At 40.8% G+C, this 26,955-nt stretch overlaps 1 protein-coding gene across 1 annotated transcript in view; it reads left to right on the top strand.

Annotated features, from left to right (window-relative positions):
* Positions 1-1,284: 1,284 nt before the first annotated feature.
* Positions 1,285-26,955, top strand: part of PIGU (phosphatidylinositol glycan anchor biosynthesis class U) — a 95,056-nt gene continuing 69,385 nt past the window's right edge. The window contains exons 1-4 of the mRNA XM_012754659.2: positions 1,285-1,454; positions 15,587-15,651; positions 22,442-22,501; positions 23,530-23,592. Of these exons, the coding sequence (XP_012610113.1) occupies positions 1,325-1,454; positions 15,587-15,651; positions 22,442-22,501; positions 23,530-23,592 (318 nt within the window). The 5' untranslated portion in view covers positions 1,285-1,324. The remainder of the gene's footprint in view (positions 1,455-15,586; positions 15,652-22,441; positions 22,502-23,529; positions 23,593-26,955) is intronic.

Below are 26,955 nucleotides of genomic sequence, written 5' to 3'. Positions count from 1 at the left end.
CCACTGAGCTTCACACTGTTGCCATGATCAGAGATCTTTTAAAATAACATACACCTTGCCATATCACTTTCTTGTTTAAAATTCTCCAATAGAACATGCATTGCACTTTGAATGAAGCCCAAATTCCCAAACATGGTCATTAGGTTGCTATCTGATTGCCCATCTCCTCATTCACAAGTTCTACTTTCTCCAGTTGAGCCATATTTGTTTCCTTTCTGATCCTCAAACAAACCTTGCTGTTTCCTAACTCAAGAGTTTGTTCCCTCTGCTTGGAAGCTCTGATTGATTTCTCATCCTTTAGGTCTCAGCTCAAATGTCACCTCTTTCCAGAGCTTTCCCTGCTCACTTTGCTCAGTGTTACCAGCATCCTTTCACCAAGTTATTCTCAATCATGCACTGTTTCATTTTTTTTCACAGATCTGACATTTTCTTGTACATTTAATAGTATTATAGCTAATATTTAAGCACTTATCATAAGCACTTTTCATACATTAATTAATGAAGTGGTGCTTATCAATGGGCTTTCCAAACCCCAAACCCCTGATTTGTAGTGTTTACTGATTTCTGTGGTGTAAACACTCCCACCGGGAGGGATTTCAAGCTACCAAGCTGAGGTAACGAAACACCTTTCGAGAAGAGAAGGACAGAAGTATGTAGTATTTACCACACTGGTAACATAAAGAGCACAGATTTTTCAAAAGTAATAATTAAGAAATGATGAGTTTTGAGCATTTATTCCCTTGCTTTTAAAATAATTTAATTGTAAGTTTATATAGTTTAATTTCCAATAATGGCTGCATTTAAAAGCGACTGGCCCAATTTCTAAACATTCCTTAATTGTCTCTAGTGAGCCAAGTATCAGTACATTTTTCAGATGAGGGGACCTAAGGAACAGGAAGGTTAAGCAACTTGTTGAAGGTCGCAGAGCTAGTGTCTACAACTCTTCAAAATGTATCTTCAGAACCCAATACAGTGCCCGGCAGATAGTTGCCGTTTAACAAACAATCGTGAAGCAAATAAAAGAATAATTATTGAACACTCTTTAAAAACATAAAAGGTAATCATTTTAACATTAAAAACATGCACACAAGAACTCGCCAGCACACACAATCGACTTTCGCGTCTACTTTCGGCAGCGCCTCCCCGGCGCGGCCCCGCAGCCGGCCCGCCGCAAGGCTCCCTGGGAGTGGTAGTCCCCACGCCCGGCCGGCCCGGCGGCGGCAGCGGCGCGCGCCCACCCGAGGGACTACAGAGGGTGGCGCGCAGGTCGCGAGGCTCTTCCGCCTCGGCTTCCCTTCCCGCCTGCGCGCCCGCCCCAGTTATCATGGCGGCTCCCTTGGCCCTGGTGCTGGTGGTGGCCGTGACCGTGCGGGCGGCCTTGTTCCGCTCCAGTCTGGCTGAGTTCATTTCTGAGCGGGTGGAGGTGGTGTCCCCCCTGAGCTCTTGGAAGAGAGGTGAGAGCGCCGGCTCCAGGGCGCGGCCAGGCCCCGCCTGCGCGGCCCCGGCCTCTGTGAATGGGAGGCGGGGGCGGCGACCGCAGGCGCGCGGGGTTCTGAGAACGGAGCGGCTCGTGGGGTCCTGGGAGAGGGCGGGACGCGAGGGCGGGGCTGCCGAGGGGACTGGGCGTAGGGGCGGTGTCGTGAGGGTCGGGTCCCGGGGGCCGGACCACCTGAGGGGTGGGAATAGGAGGGGGCGTGTCCCGTTCGGAGTCCTAAGCCGAGGGGTGTGGTCCGAAGAAGGTTGGGATGACAGGAGGGGTCCAGAGTGTGGAGCAGGGTTTGCGCTGGGGACTGGGATTTGGCGCGGGATCGCCGGCGGTGCTACCTGCGGTAGGGGACGGTGTGTGAGAGGGTCTAGGATGAGGGGAGCAATCTTGTTTAAGTGAGGAGAATCCCTGTGAGTAGAAGCCTCTTCTCAGTATGGGACTTGCAGTGCAGTTCTTCCCGCTGTTCCTTATTACTTATTTAAGGGTTTCATCAAACATTGTTTTATACTAGTGCCTACAGTGAGACAGAACGTGGGCTGAAGGAGCCACAGGCTAGTGAGAGAATCAAACAAAAAATGTCCTCTGTCCACTCAGTTCCTTCCTTAGTGTTCTGACCCTGAATAAACTGTCCTCTCCTTTTCCAGTTTCCTAAGAATGTGTGGGATTTGAGCTGACTCTTTAAGGACATAGGGGCTGGAAAGGGAGATAGAGAAAAAGGGAGTTCGAGGTAGCAGAAGATAAATAGCATCAAGAAATGTTCAAGGATGTAAAATATCCAAAGTAGGGGAGTAATAGGGTGGAGGTTAGTTTGAAGCCAGAGTTTGATGATTTTCTTTCTTTCTTTCTTTTTTTTGAGAGACTCTTCCTCTGCATCCTGGGCTAGAGTGCTGTGACTAGCTTACAGCAACCTCAACTAGCTTACAGCAACCTCAAACTCCTGGGTTCAAGCGATCCTCCTGCCTCAGCCTCTGGAGTAGCTGGGACTTCAGGCCCACGCCACCACGTTGGGCTAGCTTTTTTTCTATTTTTAGTGGAGACGGGGGTCTCACTCTTTTCAGGCTGGTCTGGAACTCCTGAACTCAAGTGATCCTCCCCCCTCGGCCTCCCAGAGTGCTGGGATTACAGGCATGAGCCACCGTGCCCAGCCAGTTTAATGATTTTTTTTTTAAAAACTTTTTTTTTTTTTTTTTGAGACAGAGTCTCGCTTTGTTGCCCAGGCTAGAGTGAGTGCCGTGGCGTCAGCCTAGCTCACAGCAACCTCAAACTCCTGGGCTCGAGCGATCCTTCTGCCTCAGCCTGTAGCTGGGACTACAGGCATGTGCCACCATGCCCGGCTAATTTTTTATATATATATCAGTTGGCCAATTGATTTCTTTCTATTTATAGTAGAGACGGGGTCTCGCTCTTGCTCAGGCTGGTTTTTGAACTCCTGACCTTGAGCAATCCGCCCGCCTCGGCCTCCCAAGAGCTAGGATTACAGGCGTGAGCCACAGCGCCCGGCCTAAAAAACTTTTTTACTGAAGTACAGTATATATACAGGGCACATAATATAAGTGTAGAGCTCAGTGAATTTTTTTTTTAAGGCAAGCACGAAAATGAGGTTTATTGAATAGAAAAAGACAGGAGTATAGAGCAAGAGCATATAGATTTATAGAACGTGATACATATGCCACAGATGATGACCAGACCCATTGTTGCTGCAAAGTGAAAGTAAAAGGAAGGGGCAAAAAAGAGTCGGTTTGGCCGGACACAGTGGCTCACACCTGTAATCCTAGCACTTTGGGAGACTGAGGCAGGAGGACTGCTTGAGGTCAGGAGTTCGAGACCAGCCTGAGCAAGAGCGAGACTCTATCTCTACTAAAAATAGAAAGAAATTAGCTGGGCGTGATGGTGTATGCCTGTAGTCCCAGCCACTTGGGAGGCTGAGGCAGGAAGATTGCTTGAGCTTAGGAGTTTGATGTTGCTGTGAGCTAGGCTGAGGTCATGGTACTGTAGCCTGGGCAACAAAGCCAGACTGTGTCTCAAAAAAAGGATTGGTTATGGTCTCAGTCTTGTTTCATAGTGCCAGGATTGGGACCTCCCTGTGGCTCAGACATCACCATGGAACCACTTTGGACAGTTCGGAGTTGTGGCCTGAGTCTTATTACGTATGCGGAGTGCTCTAGGTCAATTTCCGGACTCTATGGTACCTATGCTGCTTGGCCCATGGGCTAGAGTGTCCTCTGCATTGTTTTGCAGCTGGCACACTAAATTCTGATTGGCAGATTCTAGGATATTCTCTCCTGCCCCAGGTATGGCAGTAGCTCAGGGCAGGATTAAGCTAGGGGAGGACCAAGATGGGGACCTTGGACCTACCCTTGTCCTTCTTCCCAGGTGTGGCAATTGCACAATCTTTCGTCCCTAGGATACTCAGAATTCCTTACTAACTACCTGACATTTCTCCACTTTGTATTCTAAAGGCCCAAATCATTGGGTAGGGGCATTGGCTCATCTGGCTGCTTCCTGCTGAGTGGGGGAAGGGGACGACGACCCCTAATAGGGTGGCCTCTTGTAGGTTCTCCAGGGGTCTCTCCAGGGTACTTTGGTATATGTTCTTGGTAGGTTGATGTTGTTGTAGGTGTGAGGAGGAGGTAGGCACCAGGGCTGGCAGAAAATGTAGGATTATTTGTAGTTCGATGGCCTCTAGGCAGGATGAAATATATGAAGTTTGAAAATTTATGAGGATTGGCCTTGATCTAAGAATTTCCAGGATGCAAAGTAACGGGGTGATGAAGAAAATTAGTAAGGGCATCCACCAGGGCCTAGAGGTCTCACCTTGAGTCTGGAAATTGGAGGCAGACTCTAGGATGGCATTGATGTTGTCCTGAACCTGTCCTGATTTGTTAACAAAGGAGCAGCGCTGTTCTTTTAAGAACAAGCAGGTGCCCCCTTCTGCTCCAGTTAGAAGATCAAGGGCCGGCTTATTTTGTAAGGTGACCTCTGCAAGTGAATCTAACTGTTCCTATAAGAGGGCAGGTGTATGGCTAGTTTCCACCTCGTGCTGCCTCCTCAGCCAAAGGTGGCTGCAGACGTAGGCATGTGCCTCCTGTGGCTACTCTAGCAGCGGCAGCTGTTCCCATAAAGGTAGAAAGTGGTGGTTTTGTTTGCCAGGGTAAAAGGTGTTTTACCCATGGATAAACACTTTGTGTTACTTATCTGAAGGAGCCCCAGCAGGAGGAGTCTGCTTGAAAAGGTACCGGAAATCCTCCAAGGGAGTACACGAGTATTTGTCTCTGGTGTTGGAGTCCTTGTCCACAGGGGCTGGATGAGTTTTGTTTTGGTCTTTCCATGACTTCACCCAAGAATGATGCATCCAAGTGGGTATCCCTGGAACCTTACTAGCAGCTGGGGTAGAAAGTAAGACTGGATAAGGACCTTTCCACACCAGGATTAGCTGGGATGTGGGGGACCTATCCTTCCACTGTTTGATGAGCACCAAGTCCCTGGCTGACAGAGAGGATTAGGGGAAGAAGGGTTTCTAGGTGGTAGCTTGTGTTCTTGTAATGTCTGCCAGAACTGAGCTACTTGAAGGGCATGTTGGTGTCCAGCCGATTCCTGTGAAGCAAAGGCAGGCCCGTGTCATTCTGTAAGGACCAAGGGAGGCCAAAATGAGGTATCATGTCCTCGATAAGTCTTCAGGAAACTTCAGCAGCCTTTTCAGTGCTGCCGTGAAGCATCAACCCAATGAGTAAAAGAGTCAATAAACAATAATAAGTGCTGACTCCTCTATAGGAAAGCATTTGGATGAAATCTATTTGCCAGTCCTCACTGGGGCATGACCCTTTCATTGGGCCAGAGAGGCAAGTTTTACTCTCAAAGCTCCTTGAAGATTTATTGGTTTGGCAGATAGTATAGGGTGAGATAACCTATAAGAGATCTGTGAGCCTGGGTTCCTCCTGAGGGTAGAAAGAAACCCACACTCACAGTTTAGAAAGTAAGTCACATGCTAGCTGGTTGATGGGACAATGTCATGTCCACCCACAAACAAAGCAAAGGGAGAGTAAAGAACTGTTTGATAGGGACCTCAGAGACTCTGTTGACCATATGATTGAGTGCTCAGTTTTCTGGAGTAGGTAAGGAGGACAGAGTAGGCAGCCCTAGTATCAAGAGGAAAATTCACTGGCCTGCCTGCCACCAGGAGGGTTACCAGTCCAGTGATCGTTATCTGCCAAGTGGGCTGACAGGAGCGGGCTCCTTCATTGTTGTGCCATGATCTGGTGTGGCGACTGACTCTCCTCCTGGGATAATCCCATAGGACAGAGTATGGTCCAGTGACCTGTTTGATGGCACCAGTGACAAGGGGCCTTGGGTGGACTCTCCTTATTGGGGCAGTTCTTGGCCTGGTGCCCTTTCTGTTAGCAGATGTGGCATCAGAGATCCTTTCCTTCAGTGGAGGCTTAGGCCATTGATCCGAATGTGGCCGCTAATGCTGTCATGAACTGGGCATGCCTAGCCTCCTTCCTCCACTCCTTCTCCTGAGCCTGACACTCGAACTCAGAAGTTGTTACAGAAAACAGAATTAGCAGCAGCCACTGTACCATCCAGGGATAGGTGGTCAGGTCCTGGAGAAGCTTCTGGAGCTTTTCCCCAATATGTGGTGCTGCTTGCGTCAATAATTTGTCTTTATTATCACTTGTCTCTCCTAGGAGTTAAGACCAAGAGTGGTGTGTCTCTGTTGCCTCCCAGAGCCAATCCAGGGAGGCTGTGGGGTCTTCCATGGGCCCCTGGGTCATGGTGGAGACCTTGGAATAATTGACTGCCTTTTGCCTGGCAGCCTTGAGGCCAGCCAGGCTGCATACTAGAAATTGTGTTCTTTCCCACTTCTCTTCTGAGGGTTTATTATCCCACCTGGGGTCAGGCACAGACACTGCTGTGGATATCTAGGATCTGAAAGGTATAATCTGGTGGCAAAATTTGTGCCTCTGTTAACACTGTGGATTTCTCAAAATCGTTTAAAGTCTGGCTTAGAATAGCATGTACATCTTTCCAACCCAAGTCATAGTAAGCACAAATGTTGGAATATCTATTCACACTTAATCAGGGTGATTGGTTTAGCTTCCCAGATCCTGTTTTGTTTGTTTTAAACTCTACTAAAGGGCTTATGGACCAGGGTTGGTCTGTACTCCCCCACTGTTTCCACCAAGGGCAGGAGCCGAGTCACATTTCCTCCTGGCAGAGGTAGAGACGGCACCACCTTCTCTTTGTAGGGCCCCCTTCAGGCCTTCCTGAGTATAGGGGCAGCTCAGGACAGGTGGGAACCTGAGGAGGAGTTCTTAATACCATAGTCTTACTGAGCTCAGTAAATTTTATGAACTGTATACACTCATGAGGTCAACACCCAGATCAAGAAACAACATTGCCACCACTCCAGAAGTCTCCTTCAGATCCTTTACATGCTAGAGTTTTGATGTTATATCATAGATGTTTTGGAATGGGGAATGGCATAATGAATGCCATTTATGAATAATGGTTAAGGTTTCTAAAAATACTGTATTCAAAGACTGTGATAAGACTTTTATATGCCTTTTTTCGTTTAGGCCTCACAGTAATTCTGTGTGATAGATAGTGTTTTTTTCCCCCTTTTACAAAAGAGGAAACAGATTTAGAGAAGTTAAATAATTTGCCCAGGTTTCCGGGTTGGTGAATGGTAATAAAGATAGGAGTAATTCATGTGTCAGATGGTAAGAGCTTGGATTTGATATCTTTGCATATGATTATTTGTTGAACTGAATTGAAGCCACTTGGTTCCTGCTTTCTTCTGCATACTAGAAGACACAAGGTATTATAAGGCCCTCTCTTTCCTCTACTCTCTTAGCACTTTATGCATACCTGTATTAAGAACATTTCTCACCTTATATCATAATTACTTGTTAATATCTGGTTTTTCCACTGTACTATGAGCTCCTTGAAGGACTGTTTTATTCATTCCTCAATTCTATTGTGCCTGGCATAGAGTAGGTGTGTAGTTGCTGTTGAATAAATATGGAAGAAAATCAAGTGTAAGATCTGGTTACTTAGAGTATGGATGGACAGGGTGATCTAGATAAGGCAATGCTGTGTGTTGATTAAGAGCACGGGGTCTGGAATCTCTTTCTCTGGCTCTACTACTTAGTAGCATGTGACCTTTAACATCAATTTTCTCATTGGTAAAATCAGAAGTTATATATACTGTGTATCCAGTTAAATGAGATAATCCGAGTTAAAGCTCAGCTCAATAGTGAAAGCCAAAAAGGCTAATTTAATTCTAAGGTTTTGAGTTTAGTTCCTAGAAGAACAGCAGGGATGTTGGCTGAAATAGGTGACTCAGAAAGGATAGAGGAGTGTTTTATGTGTGTATAAGGTAATAGTATGATATACATAGGACTACAGGCATGTGCCACCACCATGCCAGGCTAATTTTTTCTATATATTTTTAGTTGTCCAGCTAATTTCTTTCAATTTTTTTTAGTAGAGACAGGGTCTCGCTCTTGCTTAGGCTGGTCTCGAACACCTGAGCTCAAATGATCTGCCCACCTCTGCCGTCCAGAGTGCTGGGATTACAGGCGTGAGTCACTGCGCCCAGCCTTCAAAATATACCTTAAATGGGATATGTTTTTAAAGCAGCTGATTGAAGGTGAGTGTCCTGGCACATACCTATAGTCCTAGCTACTCAGGAGGCTGAGGTGGGAGGATTGTTTGAGCCCAGGAGTTTGAGAGACCCTCATTCCCACCCAAAAAACCAGATGAGTGTATAAACCCCCAAAGGCAGGCATTTAAAAATACTAAAGTAGGAACCCTTCTGGTTTCACATGATTTTTTTTTTTTTTTTTTTTTTGAGGCAGGGTCTCGCTCTATCACCCGGCCTGGAGTGCAGTGGTGTGATCATAGCTCACTGCAACCTCAAACTCCTGAGCTCAAGTGATCCTCCTGCCTCAGCCTCCCAAGTGGCTGGGACTACAGGTGCACGCCACCATCCCCAGCTAATTATTCTATTTTTTGTAGGGATAGGGTCTCACTCTTGGTCAGGTTGGTCTCAAACACCATGCCTGGCCTTCACGTGACATTTTGAGTTGAGTTATCAGTTCTTTGGGTGAAGCGACCTGGATCCAAATACATATTGATTGGCTGTAGTACAGACTGATTTTTTTAAATGGGAATAAGTTGTATACTTTGAGGGGATGATTGTTGTGTTCAACTATCTGAGGAGTTTTAAGTCAATGTGTTGTGCAGATGATAGAATCCCAACACAGACGGGCCAGTGTATAATAAAAAGTGCATTTATTGGCCGGGCGCGGTGGCTCACGCCTGTAATCCTAGCTCTCTGGGAGGCCGAGGCGGGCGGATTGCTCGAGGTCAGGAGTTCAAAACCAGCCTGAGCAAGAGTGAGACCCCGTCTCTACTATAAATAGAAAGAAATTAATTGGCCAACTCATATATATAGAAAAAATTAGCCGGGCATGGTGGCACATGCCTGTAGTCCCAGCTACTTGGGAGGCTGAGGCAGAAGGATTGCTTGAGCCCAGGAGTTTGAGGTTGCTGTGAGCTAGGCTGACGCCACGGCACTCACCCTAGCCTAGGCAACAAAGCGAGACTCTGTCTCAAAAAAAAAAAATAAAAAAAAAGTGCATTTATTGGCCTTCATAACTGAACATTCCAAGGACAGATCCTGACTTCAGGTCTAGCTGGATCCAGTGACTCAATGATTTTGTCAGGACGAATTCTTTCTCCATCTTCACATTGGCTGCATTCACGCAGGCTCTTCCAGAGTTGGCAAGAGTGGCCACTAGTAGCCTCTAATTTTTATATCCTCAGAGTGGCAAGTCCAATGAAAATGATGACTTTTTTTTCAACGAGCACAACAAAAGCCTTGGAGTTGAGTCACATTGAACTGATTTGGGTTGTGTAGCAATTCTTCAGCCAGTTACTGTGGTCAGCGTGGGTATGTATCCGCCTCTTTGGAGAGGAGGCAGCCTTACCCAAAATGTAGAAGATGGGAGTATCCCATGGGAAAGACTAGTGTGCTGCTATTAGAAGAGGAGGAAATTGATGCTGGGCAGGCAAAAATAACATATCCATTACCATAAGAAAGAGATCTTTTCTGTGTCACCTATTTCTACAAATCCATCTCTTTGATATTCTAACGAATTAACATTAATATAATGCTTTCTATATCCAGGTACTGTTCTGAGCACTTTAGGTATGTTAATAAACTAATTTGATCTCTATAATGGCCTTGTGATGTAAATATTGTTATTAACCTTATTTCATAGATGAGAAAATTGAGGCATGGAGAGATTAAGTCACTTGACTGAGGTCCCATAGCTAATAATGTTTTGTATGAAGAGCGAACAATCTTTAAGCATGGCTGTTATACCAGAGTTCACACTATACCATCTTGTTTAGAAAATTCTCAGGAATAATATTGGAACCTTTTTGCCATATTTTGATCTTTCCTCAGCCATTTACCTAAAGATTAGGAATTAGTATGAGTTTAGTTTATTGAGTTCAGGGTAGACCCCAAGCTATTTAGTACTTATGTAGAAACCTACCTCTAATACACCTATGCGAGTCAGAGTGAGGAGGAACACTTCTGATATCACTACTTTAAAAAAATCCTTTATTGTTAAATAAAATACAGAATTAGTAAGCCACCCACAATAATGTATTACACAGTGAATTATAAGGTGAACACTTTTGTAACTATCATCCAAGTCAAGAATTGGAACTTTGTCACTTAGTCCAGAAGCCCTTTTCATATTCGCATCTCAATCACAGGCCCCTCACTCCTCCTATGTAACCATTATCCTGACTTTTATAGTAATGACATCTTTGCATTTTTTAAAAGTGTTTTTACTCAAATGAATATCCCTAGATACTATAGCTTAGTCTTGCCCTTAAAAAATTTTTTGTATGTCTTTAATTATTAAAAAAAACTTTTTTTTAGAGACAGGTTCTTACTGTGTCACCTTGGCTGGAGTGTAGTAGCCAAATCATAGCTCACTATAACCTTGAACCCCTAGGCTCAATCAGTCCTCCTACCATAGCTTCCTGAGTAGCTGGGACTACAGTCCTGTACTACCACGCTTGGCTAATTTTTTTAAAAAAATTGTTTTTAGAAACAGGATCTACCTATGTTGCCCAAACTGGTCTTGAACTCTCAGCCTCAAGTGATCCTCCCACCTTGGCCTCCTAAAGTGCTGGGATTATGGTCATGAGCCACCATGCCTGGCCCAAAGTTTTTAATCATGTGCATGAAAATAAGAAAAATAAGGACAGTGTAAGAAGTTTATCATAAAGCTAAATGTATTCAGTTTAAAATATTCTGAGTTCATGCTCTTCCTATAGTTTTTAATTTTATGGTAAATGGTAGGTTGTTTTTTTTAAAAAAAAAAACTGTTTTTACATGAGGTTGACCCTTCCCCCAGATCAGTTATCATTAAGTATATGATGTCATATTTAGTTATCAAAATAGAAGAGCCACATTCCAGGTACTTCACAGAGAATATATTAACAAATTCACTAATGTATAATATCTAGTAAAAGCATATCTGAGAGAAATTACATTTTATTTTATTTTATTTTATTTTTTTGAGACAGAGTCTCGCTTTGTTGTCCAGGCTAGAGTGAGTGCCGTGGCGTCAGCCTAGCTCACAGCAACCTCAAACTCCTGGGCTCGAGTGATCCTTCTGCCTCAGCCTCCCGAGTAGCTGGGACTACAGGCATGCGCCACTATGCCCGGCTAATTTTTTTTTTTTTTATATATATCAGTTGGCCAATTAATTTCTTTCTATTTATAGTAGAGATGGGGTCTCGCTCTTGCTCAGGCTGGTTTTGAACTCCTGACCTTGAGCAATCCGCCCGCCTCGGCCTCCCAAGAGCTAGGATTACAGGCGTGAGCCACAGCGCCCGGCCTAGAAATTACATTTTAGATAACTGCCTGAAAGATGTGCAGTCTGTCCTCTAGCTACATACTTGAAAAGATCTCTCTGGATTAAACCAGACTAGGGGAGAGTGACGTTCCTGGGCAGCCTCATACTGGTCCCCTGTAGAGTTGCTTTTTCTGCTTTGTGGTAGGGTGCCATCAATTTAGGTTGAAAGATGCCTTGCGAAGTAGCCTGATGATCATCTCCTTGGGTTTCCAGTGAAGGTTTTTTTTTCCCTCTTGATTTAATTTATTTCTTTTTTTCTTTAACAAAGTCACTGCCATTGAATTTTTTCCCTCTTGAGACAGGGTCTTGCTCTGTCACATAGGCTGGAGTGCAGTGACCTCATCATAGCTCACTATAACCTCAAACTCCTGGGCTCAAGCGATCCTCCTGCCTCAGCCTCCTGAGTAGCTGGGACTGTAGGCACGTGATACCAGCTGGGCTAATTTTTCCATTTTTTGTAGAGATACAGTCTTATCTCTTGCTCAGGCTGGTCTTGAACTCCTGGTGTGAAGTGATCTTCCCACCTCAGCCTCCCAAAGTGCTAGGATTACAGATGTGAGCCACCTCATCTAGCCTTAGTGAAGGGTTTAATAGCTGTTACACAGCAATCTCTTTATGGGACTCCTTGAGGGAGATTTCTTTCTGGTCCAGTTACACTGGTCTTGAGCAATAGGCTTTGTTTTATTTTATGGCCATAGTGAATTGTGTAATTGATTAGTTTTTTTTTTAATTTTCAGTAACAGCTTTAATAGGATATAATTAAATGTTTTGTTTTTTTTTTTTTGAAAGAGACAGTCTCACTCTGTTTCCTAAGCTGGAATGCAGTGGCATGATCACATTTCACTGTAACTTCGAACTCTTGGGCTCAAGCAATCCCCCTGTCTCAGCCTCCTGAGTAGCTAGAGCTATAGTTATGTGCCACCATGCCCCTGTAATTTTTTACACTTTTTGTAGAGATGGTGTCTTGCTGTGTTGCCCAGTGTGGTCTCAAACTCCTGGCCTCAAGCAGTCCTCCTGCTTCAGCCTCTCACTGCATTGAGATTACAGGTGTGAGCCACTGGGCCAGCCAAATTTTCTTCTTTAGGGTGTGTCTATAAAGTTTAAAGTCATATTTATGGCCCATTCATTATAAATACATAGTTTTTAAAAAATATGCTTTGTAGCTTTGATTTTATTTTTCATTTATTTATTTTTGAATAGATAATTCAGTCACATGGTTCAAAAATTAAAGGTGCAAAGGGCTGTATGATTTAAAGGCACCCTTCTACCACTTTCCTATAGCCACTTAGTTCCATTCCCTGGAGGCAACTATTGTTTTTTAATGTATCCTTCTGAGATATTTTTTGCATTTATAAGCATATACATTTTATAGGTTTTTGTAGCTCAATTTTATGTTTTTTCTTATCCTTTGTCACCCATTAAAAAATTTTTTTTTCTTGTTTCCATGTATCATTATAAAATAATACATGCTCTTTACTAAAGATTCAGAAAATGAAGAAAAGATCAAAGATCTGTAATCTTATCACCCAGATGGTCACCATTAACATTTTAATGTTTATTTTTCCAGGCATTTCTCACTGAATACATACTCATTTTCTCTCTCTCAAATAATTAAATGCATGCTTATACAAAAAAAAAATAGAATGTGTTATTCGCATCAGTATTTTATCTCTATTAATGTTTGTGCTCATCACTACATATAAAAAAACTTGAATGTATCAGTGTAACTTAATTTTTTATTTTCATGCTGTCGTTGCAGACACTTGAGAAAGATGTATCTTGCAGGCTTAACTGTTTTTTCTTAAAAATCTGGAATATTTTCCTCAAAAATCTTACTGTATTTACTGGACTAAATGGTACAAAGTATTTGGAAAAAATTTTTAAATAAACCTCTATCATATTTTACATGTTGTGTTATAACCTCATTTTAATTTAAGAATTTTCATTTAAGAATTTTTCATGGACAGCTTTCCTTCAGTAAATACAGACCTTCAGTATACTTTTTTATTTTAACTCTTTAGTTTTTTTTTTTTTTTTTTTTTTTTTTTTTTTTTGAGACAGAGTCTCACTCTGTTGCCCTGGCTAGAGTGCCGTGGTGTCAGCCTAGCTCATAGCAACCTCAAACTCCTGGGCTCAAGCAACCTCCTGCCTCAGCCTCCTGAGTAGCTGGGACTATAGGCATGCACCACCATGCCCGGCTCATTTTTTCTATATATAGTTTTAGTTGTCTGGCTAATTTCTTTCTGTTTTTAGTAGAGACTGAGTCTCTCTCTTGCTCAGGTTGGTTTCGAACTCCTGACCTTGAGCGATCCTCCTGTCTCAGCCTCCCAATGTGCTAGGATTACAGGTGTGAGCCACCATGCCTGGCCTAACTCTTAATTTTGAAATAATTTTAGATTTGCAAAAAAATTGCAAACATAGTACATAGAGTTCCTGTTTACCCTTTATCCAGCTGCTTCTAATGTTAATATCCTGTATTATCATAGTACAATGACCTAAACCAGAATATTAGCATTGATATAATACTATTAACTAATCTATAGACCTTTTAAGAATTTCACCACTTTGCCTCACTAATGTCTGTTTTCTGGTCCAATATCTAATCTGTGATTCCACTTTGCATTTAGTTATTTTATCTCTTTAGTCTCTTCCAATCTGGGACACTTCCTCAGACTTAACATTTTTAAGAGCTCTGGCCAGTCATTTTGTCAGTCAGTTTGGATTTGCCTTTTGTTTTCTCACAGTTAGATTGAGGTTATGCTTTTCTTGTCAAGGATATCACATTTTTGGTACAAGGACTAGAAAAATGTTTTTATCTCCATCTTAGTGTATCATATTAGGAGGTACTTGATGTTGATATGTTAACTTTGGTCACATGGTTAAAATAGTGCCAGATTTATCCATGTAAAATTATTATTTTTCCCCTTGCAAATATTCTGTTTCTCATCATATTCTTGCCCACTAATTTTAGCATCAATTGATGAACTTGTCTTACACAGTTATTAGTGTGGGGTCTGATGGTGATTTCTATTCCATAGTTCCTTCTACATTCGATCTTTAGAATTCTCTATAAGGTAGAGCTCTCCTTTCTCTTTCATATATTTATTTATTCAATTATTTATAACATAGAATAATTTTTAATTATGAAGTAGTCCATCATATGTAGATATATTTTATATCAGAATTCATTTAAATAAATCTCCATTAATGAACATTGGGATTATTTCTATTTGTTCCGTAATCTGACCACTATAATGAACATATACCTTTTTGGGTACTTGTCCAATTATTTCCCTAAGATAAACTGCCCTAAAAACTATCATTTGTGGGTCAAAAGGCACACACTTAAAAAGTACACATTGGGGCTGGGCATGGTGGCTCACGCCTATAATCTTAGCATTCTGGGAGGCTGAGGCAGGAGGATCGCTCAAGGTCAGGAGTTTGAGACAGCCTGAGCAAGAGCGAGACTCTGTCTCTACTGAAAATAGAAAGAAATTAATTGGCCAACTAAAAATATATAGAAAAAATTAGCTGGGCACGGTAGCACGTGCCTATAGTCCCAGCTACTCAGGAAGCTGAGGCAGGAGGATCACTTGAGCCCAGGAGTTTGAGGTTGCTGTGAGCTAGGCTGATGCCATGGCACTCTAGCCAGGGCAATAGAGTGAGACTCTGTCTCAAAAAAAAAAAAAGAAAAAGTACACATTGCACTGTAGAAAAGTTAATACAAATGTCACTCAAAGAAGCAACATTATTGGAAGTGAGTGGGCATTTCCCTACACTATAGCAACATTTCTCACCATCTTCTAATTTGTTATCTTATTGTATTTTGGAATGGGGCAGGTTATATATAAATGAAACAATATTTTACAGTGGGTGCAAATTGTAAGGAACTAGAAGGGAGTTTATAGTTTAACATAGAACTTTCTTATAATGAGTGCTGCCCCACAATGGAAAAGGATGCTCATATTATGGAAGAGAGTTCCCCATTATTGGAAATGTTCAGATCAAGACTTAAAGCCACTTGCTGGGGATGAGGTAAAGGAGTTTGATAAATTCTGAGGCTTTTCTTGGTCCTGAGGCTCTGGCACTTTGGTTTATAGATGCCTGCTTATGTCTCCAAAGTCTGAGTGAATTTCAATGTCTTATTTTTCAGTTGTTGAAGGCCTTTCACTGTTGGATTTGGGAGTATCTCCATATTCTGGAGCTGTATTTCATGAAGTAAGTATTCTTGTTTTCTTTTCTGGGTACTAAGAGTAGTTTACAGTCACAGATACCAAATCCTAACCTCTGTTTTATACATTTAAGAAGATCTATTTTTTGGAAATCATATTTAGAAACAGCCCTTTTTTAGATGTCTTCTGCATAAGAAATAGGTTTTGCAATTACAGTAGAAATGATCCAGATTAAGATTGTAATTTGGAAAGCAGATGAGATTTCTGTAAAAGTTATCATTTTTAATGGCAAATAAATTTACTTAGTTGTAAACAGTTCCCAGTCCACAAAAAGGTTGTATGCTAATTACCATGTAATTTATTTTTTGGAACATGCTTTCCCATGAAAACTGTGACAGCAATGTTGTTTTCTTAGAAAGCCCACAAAAGCCTATTTAACCCATAAAATTAGGTCTTAAGAATAGTAAAAACACTCTTATTTAGGTCAGCATCATCTCTTGTTTGGGTTACCGCAGTAGCTTCCTGAGAAGTCTCTCTGCATTCAGTCTTGCTTGTTTACTCTTTATCCTGCAGTTAGGACCATTTTTCTTTTCTTTTTTTTTTTTTTTTTTTTTTTTTAGCTATGTCTGACCAAGGAAAAGACCATCTTTCCCATGGGAATCTGATTTTTGTCATGTCTTGTTCAGCACCTTTGAATGTTCACCATTGATCTCAGAATAATATCCAAACACCTTGGAGGAGCATATAAAGTCCTACAGACCCTCCTCACCACATCAACCACATTTTCCCATTCTCCTTCTCATTCTTAGTGACTATATCATTTTAAAGTAGAAGTCTTCTAATTGGATAATTTATACCCTGATTTTTATAGTTACCCCCTTCATATATACTTTGAGAATAGTTTTTTTTTTTTTTTTGGCTCTTCTATCTAGTCTTTCAAAAGAATTGAGCTTGATCCTCACAGAAATAACAGCTGTCTTTTGTAGTCATATTTTATTATCTCTGTATTGAATCACATGTCTGATTGAATCACAATAATAAGAACTACTGGCAGAAACACAAACAAGAGACTCTTAATAAGCACACAAATCAATTATTGGGAACAGGTATATGTGGGCATCCCAAAGGGTGGCCCACTAGCCACAAGGGCTCAGTGTGCTCTAGGCCTTGGGCAGTATGTTTTCTAGGCAGAATAAGAGCCCCCTGAGAGATTTCTGTCATATTTTTATTATGTTACAGTACCATATTCCTTATTATCTAGATGTCTTTGCTCCTGCTGTTGTTTCCTTATGGAGGGCCATTCTTCCCTCTTTGTGGTTGCCTCTACTGTTCAGCTATTAGCTTAGGTTTTACCTCCTCTAGAAAGCTGTCTCTTACCACCTTAGAATAGCTTAGATCTTACTTCTATATCTTCCCAAGAATCTTGTGCTTGTTCTTCTTTTCATGGCTCATATCACATTCATTTTTTTTTTTCTTCTGAGATTAGAGTCTTGCTCTGTTGCCTGGGTTACAGTGCCTTGGTGTCAGCCTAGCTCACTGCAACCTCAAACCCCTGGGCTCAAGCGATCCTCCTGCTTCAACCTCCCAAGTAGCTGGGACTATAGGTGTGCACCACCACGCCTGGCTAATTTCTTTCTATTTTTAGTAGAGACAGGGTCTTGCTCTTGCTGATGCTGTCTTGAACTCCTGAACTCCAGAACTCCAGCGATCCTCCTTCCAACTCATGCTCCCAGAGTGCTAGGAGTACAGGCGTGAGCCACTACACCCAGTCTCATATCACATTCTTGAAATAGCTTCTGTATTTGTTTACTTATTATGATATACTGTCTTCAAAACAGGTGCTGGCACCTTTTCATCCCTTATGCCTACTGCTTACCTCTATCTGCATACATATTACAATCCCTCTCTCTCTTCTCTCCTTCCTTTAGTAAAGATTTGTTAAGTATCTACCAAATGCCAGCCATTCTGTTAGGTCCTCGGGATAGAAAACAAGACACGGTCTCTGACTTCATGGTGCTTATATTTCTAAGAGAAACAGACATTAAGTTAGTAAAAAAGAAACAGATTTTCAGAGCAAAGAATATCACCAGGGATAAAGAAGTTCATTTCATAATGATAAAGGCATCAAGAGGCCATAATAATCCTAAATGTTTATGTACTGTTAGGTACGGAGCTTAGAAATATATGAAGTAAAGACTGATAGAGGCCAGGCATGGTGGCTCACACCTGTAATGCTAGCACTCTGGGAGGCCGAGGCGGGTGGATTGTTTGAGCTCAGGAGTTCGAGACCAGCCTGAGCAAGAGCAAGACCCTGTCTCTCCCCAAAATAGAAAAAATTAGCCAGGTATGGTGTCACATGACTGTAGTCCCAGCTACTTGGGAGACTGAGGCAGAAGGATCGCTTGAGCCCAGGAATTTGAAGTTGCTGTGAGCTAGGCTGACACCACGGCACTCTAGCTGGGGCAGCAGAGTGAGACTGTGTCTCAAAAAAAAAAAAAAAATATATATATATATATAGTGCCCTGTACATAATATGTGTTCAAAAATGTTTCGTAGCTTCTCTTTTTTCTTTTTTTTTTTTTTTTTGAGACAGAGTCTCACTTTGTTGCCCAGGCTAGAGTGAGTGCCGTGGCGTCAGCCTGGCTCACAGCAACCTCAATCTCCTGGGCTCAGCGATCCTACTGCCTCAGCCTCCCGAGTAGCTGGGACTACAGGCATGCACCACCATGGCCGGCTAATTTTTTGTATATATATTTTTAGTTGGTCAATTAATTTCTTTCTATTTTTGGTAGAGACGGGGTCTCGCTCAGGCTGGTTTCGAACTCCTGACCTTGAGCGATCCGCCCGCCTCGGCCTCCCAAAGTGCTAGATTACAGGCGTGAGCCACCGCGCCCGGCGAGCTACTGGGGACCTGCTTCTCTTTTTTTTAGAGACAGGGCCTTGCTCTGTCACCCAGGCTAGAGTGCAGTGGCATTATCATAGCTCAGTGCAACCTCAAACTCCTGAGCTCAAGGGATCTTCCCCTCTCAGCCTCCGGAGTAGTTATTATCCGCAATAACATCATGGAATGTAGGAAGGAATAAATAACAGTGGAAAAGTAAATATATGGGTAAATCCACATGAGTATTGATTGTATAAAATAATAAGGTCTTGTGGAGTTAAAATATATGTAGAATTGAAATTATAACAATAACAGAAAAGTCTAAGGCAAGTTATATGGAGTTAAAGTGTTCAAAGATTTTTTTTTTTGAGACAGAGTTTCACTCTGTTGCCTGGGCTAGAGTGCCATGGCATCAGCCTAGCTCACAGCAACCTCAAACTCCTGGGCTCAAGCGGTCCTCCTGCCTCAGCCTCCTGAGTAGCTGGGACTACAGGCCCATGCCACCACCATGCCCAGCTAATTTTTCTATTTTTTTAGTAGAAATGGAGTCTCACTTTTGCTCAAGCTGGTCTTGAACATCTGAGCTCAAGTGATCCTCTCTCCTCAGCCTCCCAGAGTCTAGGATTATAGACGTAAGCCACCACACCCAGCCTCAAATATCTTTATATTGTCTAGGAAGTGGTAAAAATAACTGTTTATATATTATGCCGTAATTAAAGTCAAGGATGTATGTAATGTAATCTGGAGGTTAACCACTAAAAGCATAGTGATCATGTATAACCAACAAGTTAATTGAGGGGAAACTGGAATAATAAAAATAATGCAGAAGAAAGCAAGAAAGGAGAAAAAATGGAACAAAGGAGAAGTAAAATAGTAAGATAGTAAACTTAAATTCAAATATATCAGTAACTGTATTTTGGTTGTCTTAGATTGGGTTAGAGAAAAATAATTATGTATTGCTTTTAAAAAATATATACATCTTGCATAGAAGGACACAGAAAGGTAGAAAATGAAAAGATAGAAAAAACTATATTATGCAAACACTAGCCCAAAGGTGTTGATGTAGCTATACTAATATCACATAAAAAAGACTTTAAGGCAAGAAAATTTACTAGAGATGAAGATTATTTTATAATGACAAAACATCATTTTACCCAGAAGATATAGTATTTGTACATAGAACAGCATTGAACTACATAGCTTCAAAATATATAGTGCAAAAATGACATAATAAAAGAAGAAATAGGTAAATCCACAGTCATAGTGGGAGATTTTTAACATACCTCTCTCAGTAATAGAACAAACAGACCCAAAAAATCAATATGATAGAGCAGATTTGAACAAATCATTAGTAAACTCAACCTAAATATCATATATAGAATGATAAACTCATAAATGTTAGTATGCACATTATTTTCAAGTGTACATGGAGCATTTACCAAAACTGACCATATGATAGACTATAAGTAAGTCACAACACATTTTATTTATTTATTTTTATTTTTTATATTCTTTCTTTCTTAGTTCCCTCATATGGAACACAACACATTTTAAATGATTGCAATCATATTGTATATTTTCTATGACCACAGTAGAGTTAAGATAGAAACCAATTATAAAAATATATAATAAAAAGAGGCCGGGCATGGTGGCTCACACCTATAATTCCATTGTTTTGGGAGGCTGAGGGAGAAGGATTGCTTGATGCTGAGAGTTTGAGACCAGCCTGAGCAACATAGTAAGACCCTTTTTCTTTTTCTTTCTTTTTTTTTTTTAGTTTCAAAGTCAAAAAATTTATTGGTACTAACAGTCCTTTCAGAGATCATTTATGGGTGCTGGTAGTCAGGACATTAAAAAATATTCAACGGGTAGAAAGAAGATTTACTATATTCAGAAATACACTATAGTTTTGAAGACACAATGGCAGAAAGTCCTAGGAGTATTGGTGGCAGCTCATAGTAAGTCTAGAATACCTAACTACTTTTTGCTTTTTTTGAGGAAAAAGTTATATTTTCAAAAAGTCTTAAGCATGGTTACCTAAAAAATATTTTGTTAATATAATCTAATGTAATTTTACTTATTTAGGGGTTTAGATATGAAAACATCTTTAAGAGCTAATAAAAATATTATAGAGAAAAAAACATTTTAAAAAAATTGAGGTTAGGAACTACGAGGCATTTCTTTTGGCTGTAAACACACAGTTTACTGTCCCTTGTTGAAATACAAATTGGATTTCCTGAGTTTCACAGATAACAGCAGGAGCCACGTTTCCATAGAAAATTTGCAATATGGTAAGACCCTTTTCTACAAAAATATTTTTTAAAAAATTAGCCATGTGTGGCTTGCATACTTGTAGTCCTAGCGACTTGGGAGGCTGAGGTAGTAGGATTCCTTGAGCCCAGGGCTTGTAGGTTCTAGGGAGCTATGATCACGTCACTATGTTCCAGCCTGGGCAACAGAGCAATATCCTGTCTTTAAAAACAAACAAATAAACAAACCAAAAAATAAAAAAACCCCAAACAAACAAAATATATAAATATATATGTGTATATAAACAAAGAAAGCTTTTAGATATTTGGAAATTAAACATTGTACTTTTTTTTGAGACAAGGCCTCACTCTGTTGCCTTGGGTAGAGTTCAGTGGTATCATCATAGCTCACTACAACCTCAAACTCCTAGGCTGATGTGATCCTCTTGCCTCAGCCTCTTGAGTAGCTGGGACTACAAGCTCACCCTACCATACCTGGCTAATTTTTTCTATTTTTAGTAGAGACGGGGTCTCGCTCTTGCTCAGGCTGGTCTCAAAGTCCTGAGCTCAAGTGATTGTCCTGCTTCGGCCTCCCAGAGTGCTATAAACATCGTACATTTTTAAAGTAGTCTCAATTAAAGAAGAAATTTCAGTGGAAATTAGAATATATTTTTAATTGACTGATATTGAAAAAACAACATATCAAAACTTGTGTGATGCAGCTAAAGCCACACTCAGGAAAATTTATTGCCTTACATAATAAAAAAGAAAGTATTCTTAACAACTTTATGTCAATAAGCTTGAAATTTTAGATGAAATGGACAGATTCCTAGAAAAAGACAACTTATCAAAACTAAGAAGAAACAGCAAATCTGAATAGTGTTTTATCTATGAAAGAAATTGAATCTATAATTTAAAATCTTCTCTCAAAGAAAACCCAGGCCAAGATGGCTTCACAGCAAGTGAATAACCCCAAATCTTTGAGGAGGAAATAAACTTAACAAGAGAACAGAAGAAGGGAAAACATTTTCCAGTTTATTTTATGAGTTCAGCAATCTTGGTCTACTATGGACTTCCTCTGGGCTATTAGATATGTCTTAGAACTAAAATTCACTTCATACTATTAGTGTGTTAACAGTTTAGAAGATATATAATGTATCAGATTTTGTTCTTTCCCTAGACTCAGTGTACAAACCTAGTGGCACAAAATGATCCAGTGATACTAAATAATTCTCCCTCATATACACACTGGCCAACTAGCACAGAACAGTTTTCTTTTTTTTTTTTTGAGACAGTGTCTCACTTCGTTGCCCAGGCTAGAGTGAGTGCCCTGGCGTCAGCTTAGCTCACAGCAACCTCAAACTCCTGGGCTCAAGCAATCCTTCTGCCTCAGCCTCCCCAGTAGCTGGGACCTACAGGCATGCACCACCATGCCCGGCTATATATTTTTAGTTGGCCAATTAATTTCTTTCTATTTTTAGTAGAGATGGGGTCTTGCACTTGCTCAGGCTTTTTTTAAACTCCTGACCTTGAGCGATCTGCCTGCCTCAGCCTCCCAGAGTTCTAGGATTACAGGCGTGAGCCACCACGCCCAGCCAGAAAAAGATTTTTGCTGATAGAATAGTTTTCCCTTTATCTCCTACTCTAGAAACTAATAATAGTAAGATTTAACTTAATTTTTTTGTGTGTTTGTTTTTCTCCTGCAGACTCCATTAATAATATACCTCTTTCATTTCCTAATTGACTATGCTGAATTAGTATTTATGGTAAGTAACCTTCCACATAAAATCTATATGTATCTATTTTTAAATTTTAGTTCATTGTCTTTTTTTGTTTTTTCTGAGTTGGGGAAGGAGGTCTTGCTATGTTGCCCAAGCTGGCTTTGAACTCCTGGGTTTAAGCAACCCTCCTGCCTTAGCCTCCCGAGTAGCTGAGACTACAGGCACATACCACCATGCTGACTTGTTGTTTTCTTGTTTTTAAGAAAAAAAAACTGTCTTAGGAGCTCAGGAGTCTTTCAGAAAATAAAAGTAAAAACTTATGTCTTTAATTTGAATTCATGGAACTATGGCAGTATTATGGAAGTGTGAGGAATAGTCTCTGATATCTGACCAGTTTCAATTCCTTATTCTTTTTAAAATTTGGTTTCTGGACTATAAAGTCTTGAATTTTCTAGCTCCAAGATTCTATGATTGGCTTTCATTGTGGTGCTAGTGTGGAGGGCATCCTGAATTTCCTAAGCATTCTGCTAAGAGATTCCATGAGTCATTATGGAAGAGGACACAGGACTGATGAGACTTAAAGAGGGCAAGAACCTTCAAAATTGAGATGATAGGCCTGTGTTTTGAGAGCATAGCATTTTTAAACACTTGTCTAGGGTTGAAAATTTGGGTCAAAAAATACCTAGGAAGTCCACTGAGGTCTCCTTTAGTAATTATAATGGCTGCTGTTTATTGAGGACTTACTATGTGCACTTGGCATTCATCAGGCCTGCACAGCATTGGGTATTATTCCCATCTTACAGCAAATGTAAGTAGCTTGCAATTCTAGAGCAGATGTGGGACACCAAACTGAAGTGAGCCTAGATGGGGTTCTGATCCTCAGGGTTTTCCAATTAGACCCTCTGAATGGGCCCTATCTTTGGGAGTCGAAGTGAAAGCTGGACTTTTGCCTGACTGTAAGAGTTCAGTACTGGGTGATCCACCACCATCTCAAAATTCTGGGCCTTGACAGCATTCCATTACTCTTACACTAATTGGGTTCTATTTCCTATTATTTCTCTTTCTCTTTACAGATAACTGATGCACTCACTGCTATTGCCCTGTATTTTGCGATCCAGGACTTCAATAAAGTTGTGGTAAGTACTTAGTAGGTAGGACACAGCTGGTGGAATTTGGTAACCTGCTGGTCTTTGTTATTACAAAGAATCAAAGGTCTTATACTCAAGGATCCATCTGCTTTAAAATGCTAAGAAGTGGGAGTGAAACTTCTGGCCCCTTCAGCTAGCCCTGGAATGGCCAAACCCAAACTCACAAGACAGTTTACTAATAGATACAGAAAGGTCAGCTTACTCTGTGTAGCTTACTAATAACTATTAATATCCACACACCTGTGCAAGTTCAGACTTTCTGGAGTAGAGTTAAACAACTGTTATATTAGCGAGGACCCTTAAAATCTTCTATTTCTTTCACCAGTTTTTCTTTTCAAAATGAATAAAGCTTTTAACTCACTGTGTCAGGCCTGTCTGAGGTAAAATTAGATTCCCAATGCTGTTTCTCTTTCCATGCAGAAAGTAATCTTTTTTTTTTTTTTTTTTGAGACAGAGTCTCACTTTGTTGCCCAGGCTAGAGTGAGTTCCATGGCATCAGCCTAGTTCACAGCAACCTCAAACTCTTGGGCTCAAGCAATCCTTCTGCCTCGGCCTCCCCAGTAGCTGGGACTACAGGCATGCACCACCATCCCCGGCTAATTTTTTCTCTATATATTAGTTGGCCAATTAATTTCTTTCTATTTATAGTAGAGACGGGGTCTCACTCTTGCTCAGGCTGGTTTCAAACTCCTGACCTTGAGCAATCCGCCTGCCTTGGCCTCCCAGAGTGCTAGGATTACAGGCGTGAGCCACAGCGCCCAGCCAGAAAGTAACCTTAATTGGAGAATTTGGCAGGTATTAAATGCCTGATGTAAACTTTAGTTGTAATCCATATGTAATAGCTAACCTAATGGGAATTGCATAGTGGGACCATTCTCCTTTTCTAGGGTTCTGAGAGAATTAACAGATTAACCATGTGTACTTATCCATGTAGTTGTAAAAAAAAAAAAAATTGGCTAAAGTCCTCCTTGATTGGCTGGGAGTCTCTGGGAGGATTTAGGTTGGGGTGAGATAAGGCTGAATCTCATTGGCATCTATGTGTGGTTCATTTTCACTTTTGTTACCAAGTAATAGAACCAGAAATAGCAGTCTATCTTTCTTTATGACTGGTTGTCAGTAACAAATGAAGCTGGTGAATTCTAGAATTTTAGACCTCAGAGATATTTTTTAAATGTCTAGACTATAGGTTCTTAACTTGGGGTCCATTTATAGGCTTAATGGTCTATAAAACCCTTGAAATGGTATGAAAATGGAATGTGTTTGTGCATATGTCATTTTTTCCAAGATTTCATAGCTGCTATTGGTACTCAAAGATTTGTCTTTGACACCTACCCTAAAGGATTAAGAACTACATTTTAGAGACTTAGTATAATTAAGGCCAGGGTATGTACATGTTAAACTAATGGAGTAGAATTTGAAAATTTTTAGGGGCTGAAGTGAAATAATTTAACAGGATTCCCTTGAGGGCTACAGATGAAATAACTGGGCATGAGATTCACATGCTCTGGAGTCCAGAGATAAGGTAGCAGTGGCTATTTTCTTCTTCAAGATAGGTTGTATATGTAGATAGTCTTTGTTTGAAGTTATATTACTATGTGCTAAAATATTTAGGCATGAAGTGTCATGATATCAGCAGTTTACTTTCAAGTGGTTTGGAAAAAAAATTTGTGTGCACGTGTGTGTAGAGATAAAGCAGATGTGGCAAAATGTTAACAATTGGTGGATCTAGGTGTTTACTGAATTATTCTTTCAACTTTTCTGTATTTTCAAATTTGTCAATATAAAACACTGGGGGAAAAATAAATCCGTGTGTGTGCATATACATGAGATAGATATGTGATATATATGATATAAATATGAAGTCTAAGGGTGGATTGGTGGCTTTCATTTAAGAACACAATCACCCAGATCTTTTCAACCAAAATGTAAAACTGAAAACAGAACAAAAAAACCAAAAAATGTAAAACTGAAATGTGTTGTAATGAAAGTCGATTAGAGATGCTAACATCACATGTATTTCTTTTTTTGTTGTTGTTCAACTGTCATAAAAACACCTCTCACACCACCCAGTTAAAGTAGTCTTTAATCTGGGGTCAGGGGCCTATGGGAAAGCAATAAAACTAGGTTTCAGTTAGTTTCCTAACAAAGTAAAGCTTCAATGTCAATAGGAGACATACCTTTAATTTAGAGCACCAATAATTTTTTTTTTTTTTTTTTTTTGAGACAGAGTCTTACTTTGTTGCCCAGGCTAGAGTGAGTGCCCTGGCGTCAGCCTAGCTCACAGCAACCTCAAACTCCTGGGCTCAAGTGATCCTCCTGCCTCAGCCTCCCGAGTAACTGAGACTACAGGCACGCACCACCATGCCCGGCTAATTTTTTCTATATATGTTAGTTGGCCAATTAATTTCTTTCTATTTATAGTAGAGACGGGGTCTCGCTCTTGCTCAGGCTGGTTTCGAACTCCTGACCTCAAGCGATCCGCCCGCCTCGGCCTCCCAGAGAGCTAGGATTACAGGCGTGAGCCACCTCACCCGGCCGGAGCACCAATAATTTTAAATCATTTGTTAATTCTGAGTTTATATGGAAACATATGTAGATTTTTTTTTCTTTGTGTGATTTAAAGAGGGAGAGAGAAAAACCAAATGAATTGTGTCAATACCCTGTTTTTTAGTGTTCCAAGACATTGTTATCACCAAGACTGAATCAAAGTTTGGAATATTTTTGTTTCTCTATCTTCAGAGTTCAGACCATTAAAGTATTGGATTTCTTGGTCAGAATAAGAGTTTTATTTATGCTATGTTGAAAATTTACTCTTTCTCAGTGGTGGATTTTGATGATAGTAACATACTACTGTTGATTTAGATAGAATATCAGCCTGTCTTCCTCTAAATCTTCTCCATTTTGTCAGAAGGGTCCATATCCTATAGTCTGGAAGTATTTTAATCTTGCTGGCATTTGAGACTTTTTATCCTTGGTAATGAAACTATGTCTACACCCAAATGTATCATGGAAAACTATGGTGGAGAGAGGGACCCCACTTCCACCCCATCTCCAGCTGTTAGCTTGTAGACTACGAATGCTGGTTGGATGTGACCATTTGGTTATGGTAACATTTTACATCTACCTCCCTTGACAAAAGCAATGTTAGTGTAATCTGTCCTTTGTTGAGATGATGCTTCTAATTTGGAACTCAAGAGTTCATGTTAAGAGAGCTGCAGGTGGTTTGATAGTGAATGATAAAAACCTGTGTCCTCTTAATGTGATTAGAGGTTATAAATTTGGAGGCTAGACTTCTGAATTTGGAACATCCTGAGGCTAACACTTGGAGAGGGGTGAAGGTGGAGTGTTTCC

This window comes from Microcebus murinus, chromosome 16, assembly GCF_040939455.1.
Source record: "Microcebus murinus isolate Inina chromosome 16, M.murinus_Inina_mat1.0, whole genome shotgun sequence".
In the NCBI taxonomy this organism is placed as follows: domain Eukaryota; kingdom Metazoa; phylum Chordata; class Mammalia; order Primates; family Cheirogaleidae; genus Microcebus; species Microcebus murinus.
The sequence above is the reverse complement of the archived record's forward strand: the minus strand, read 5'-3'. Positions and strand labels throughout refer to the sequence as shown.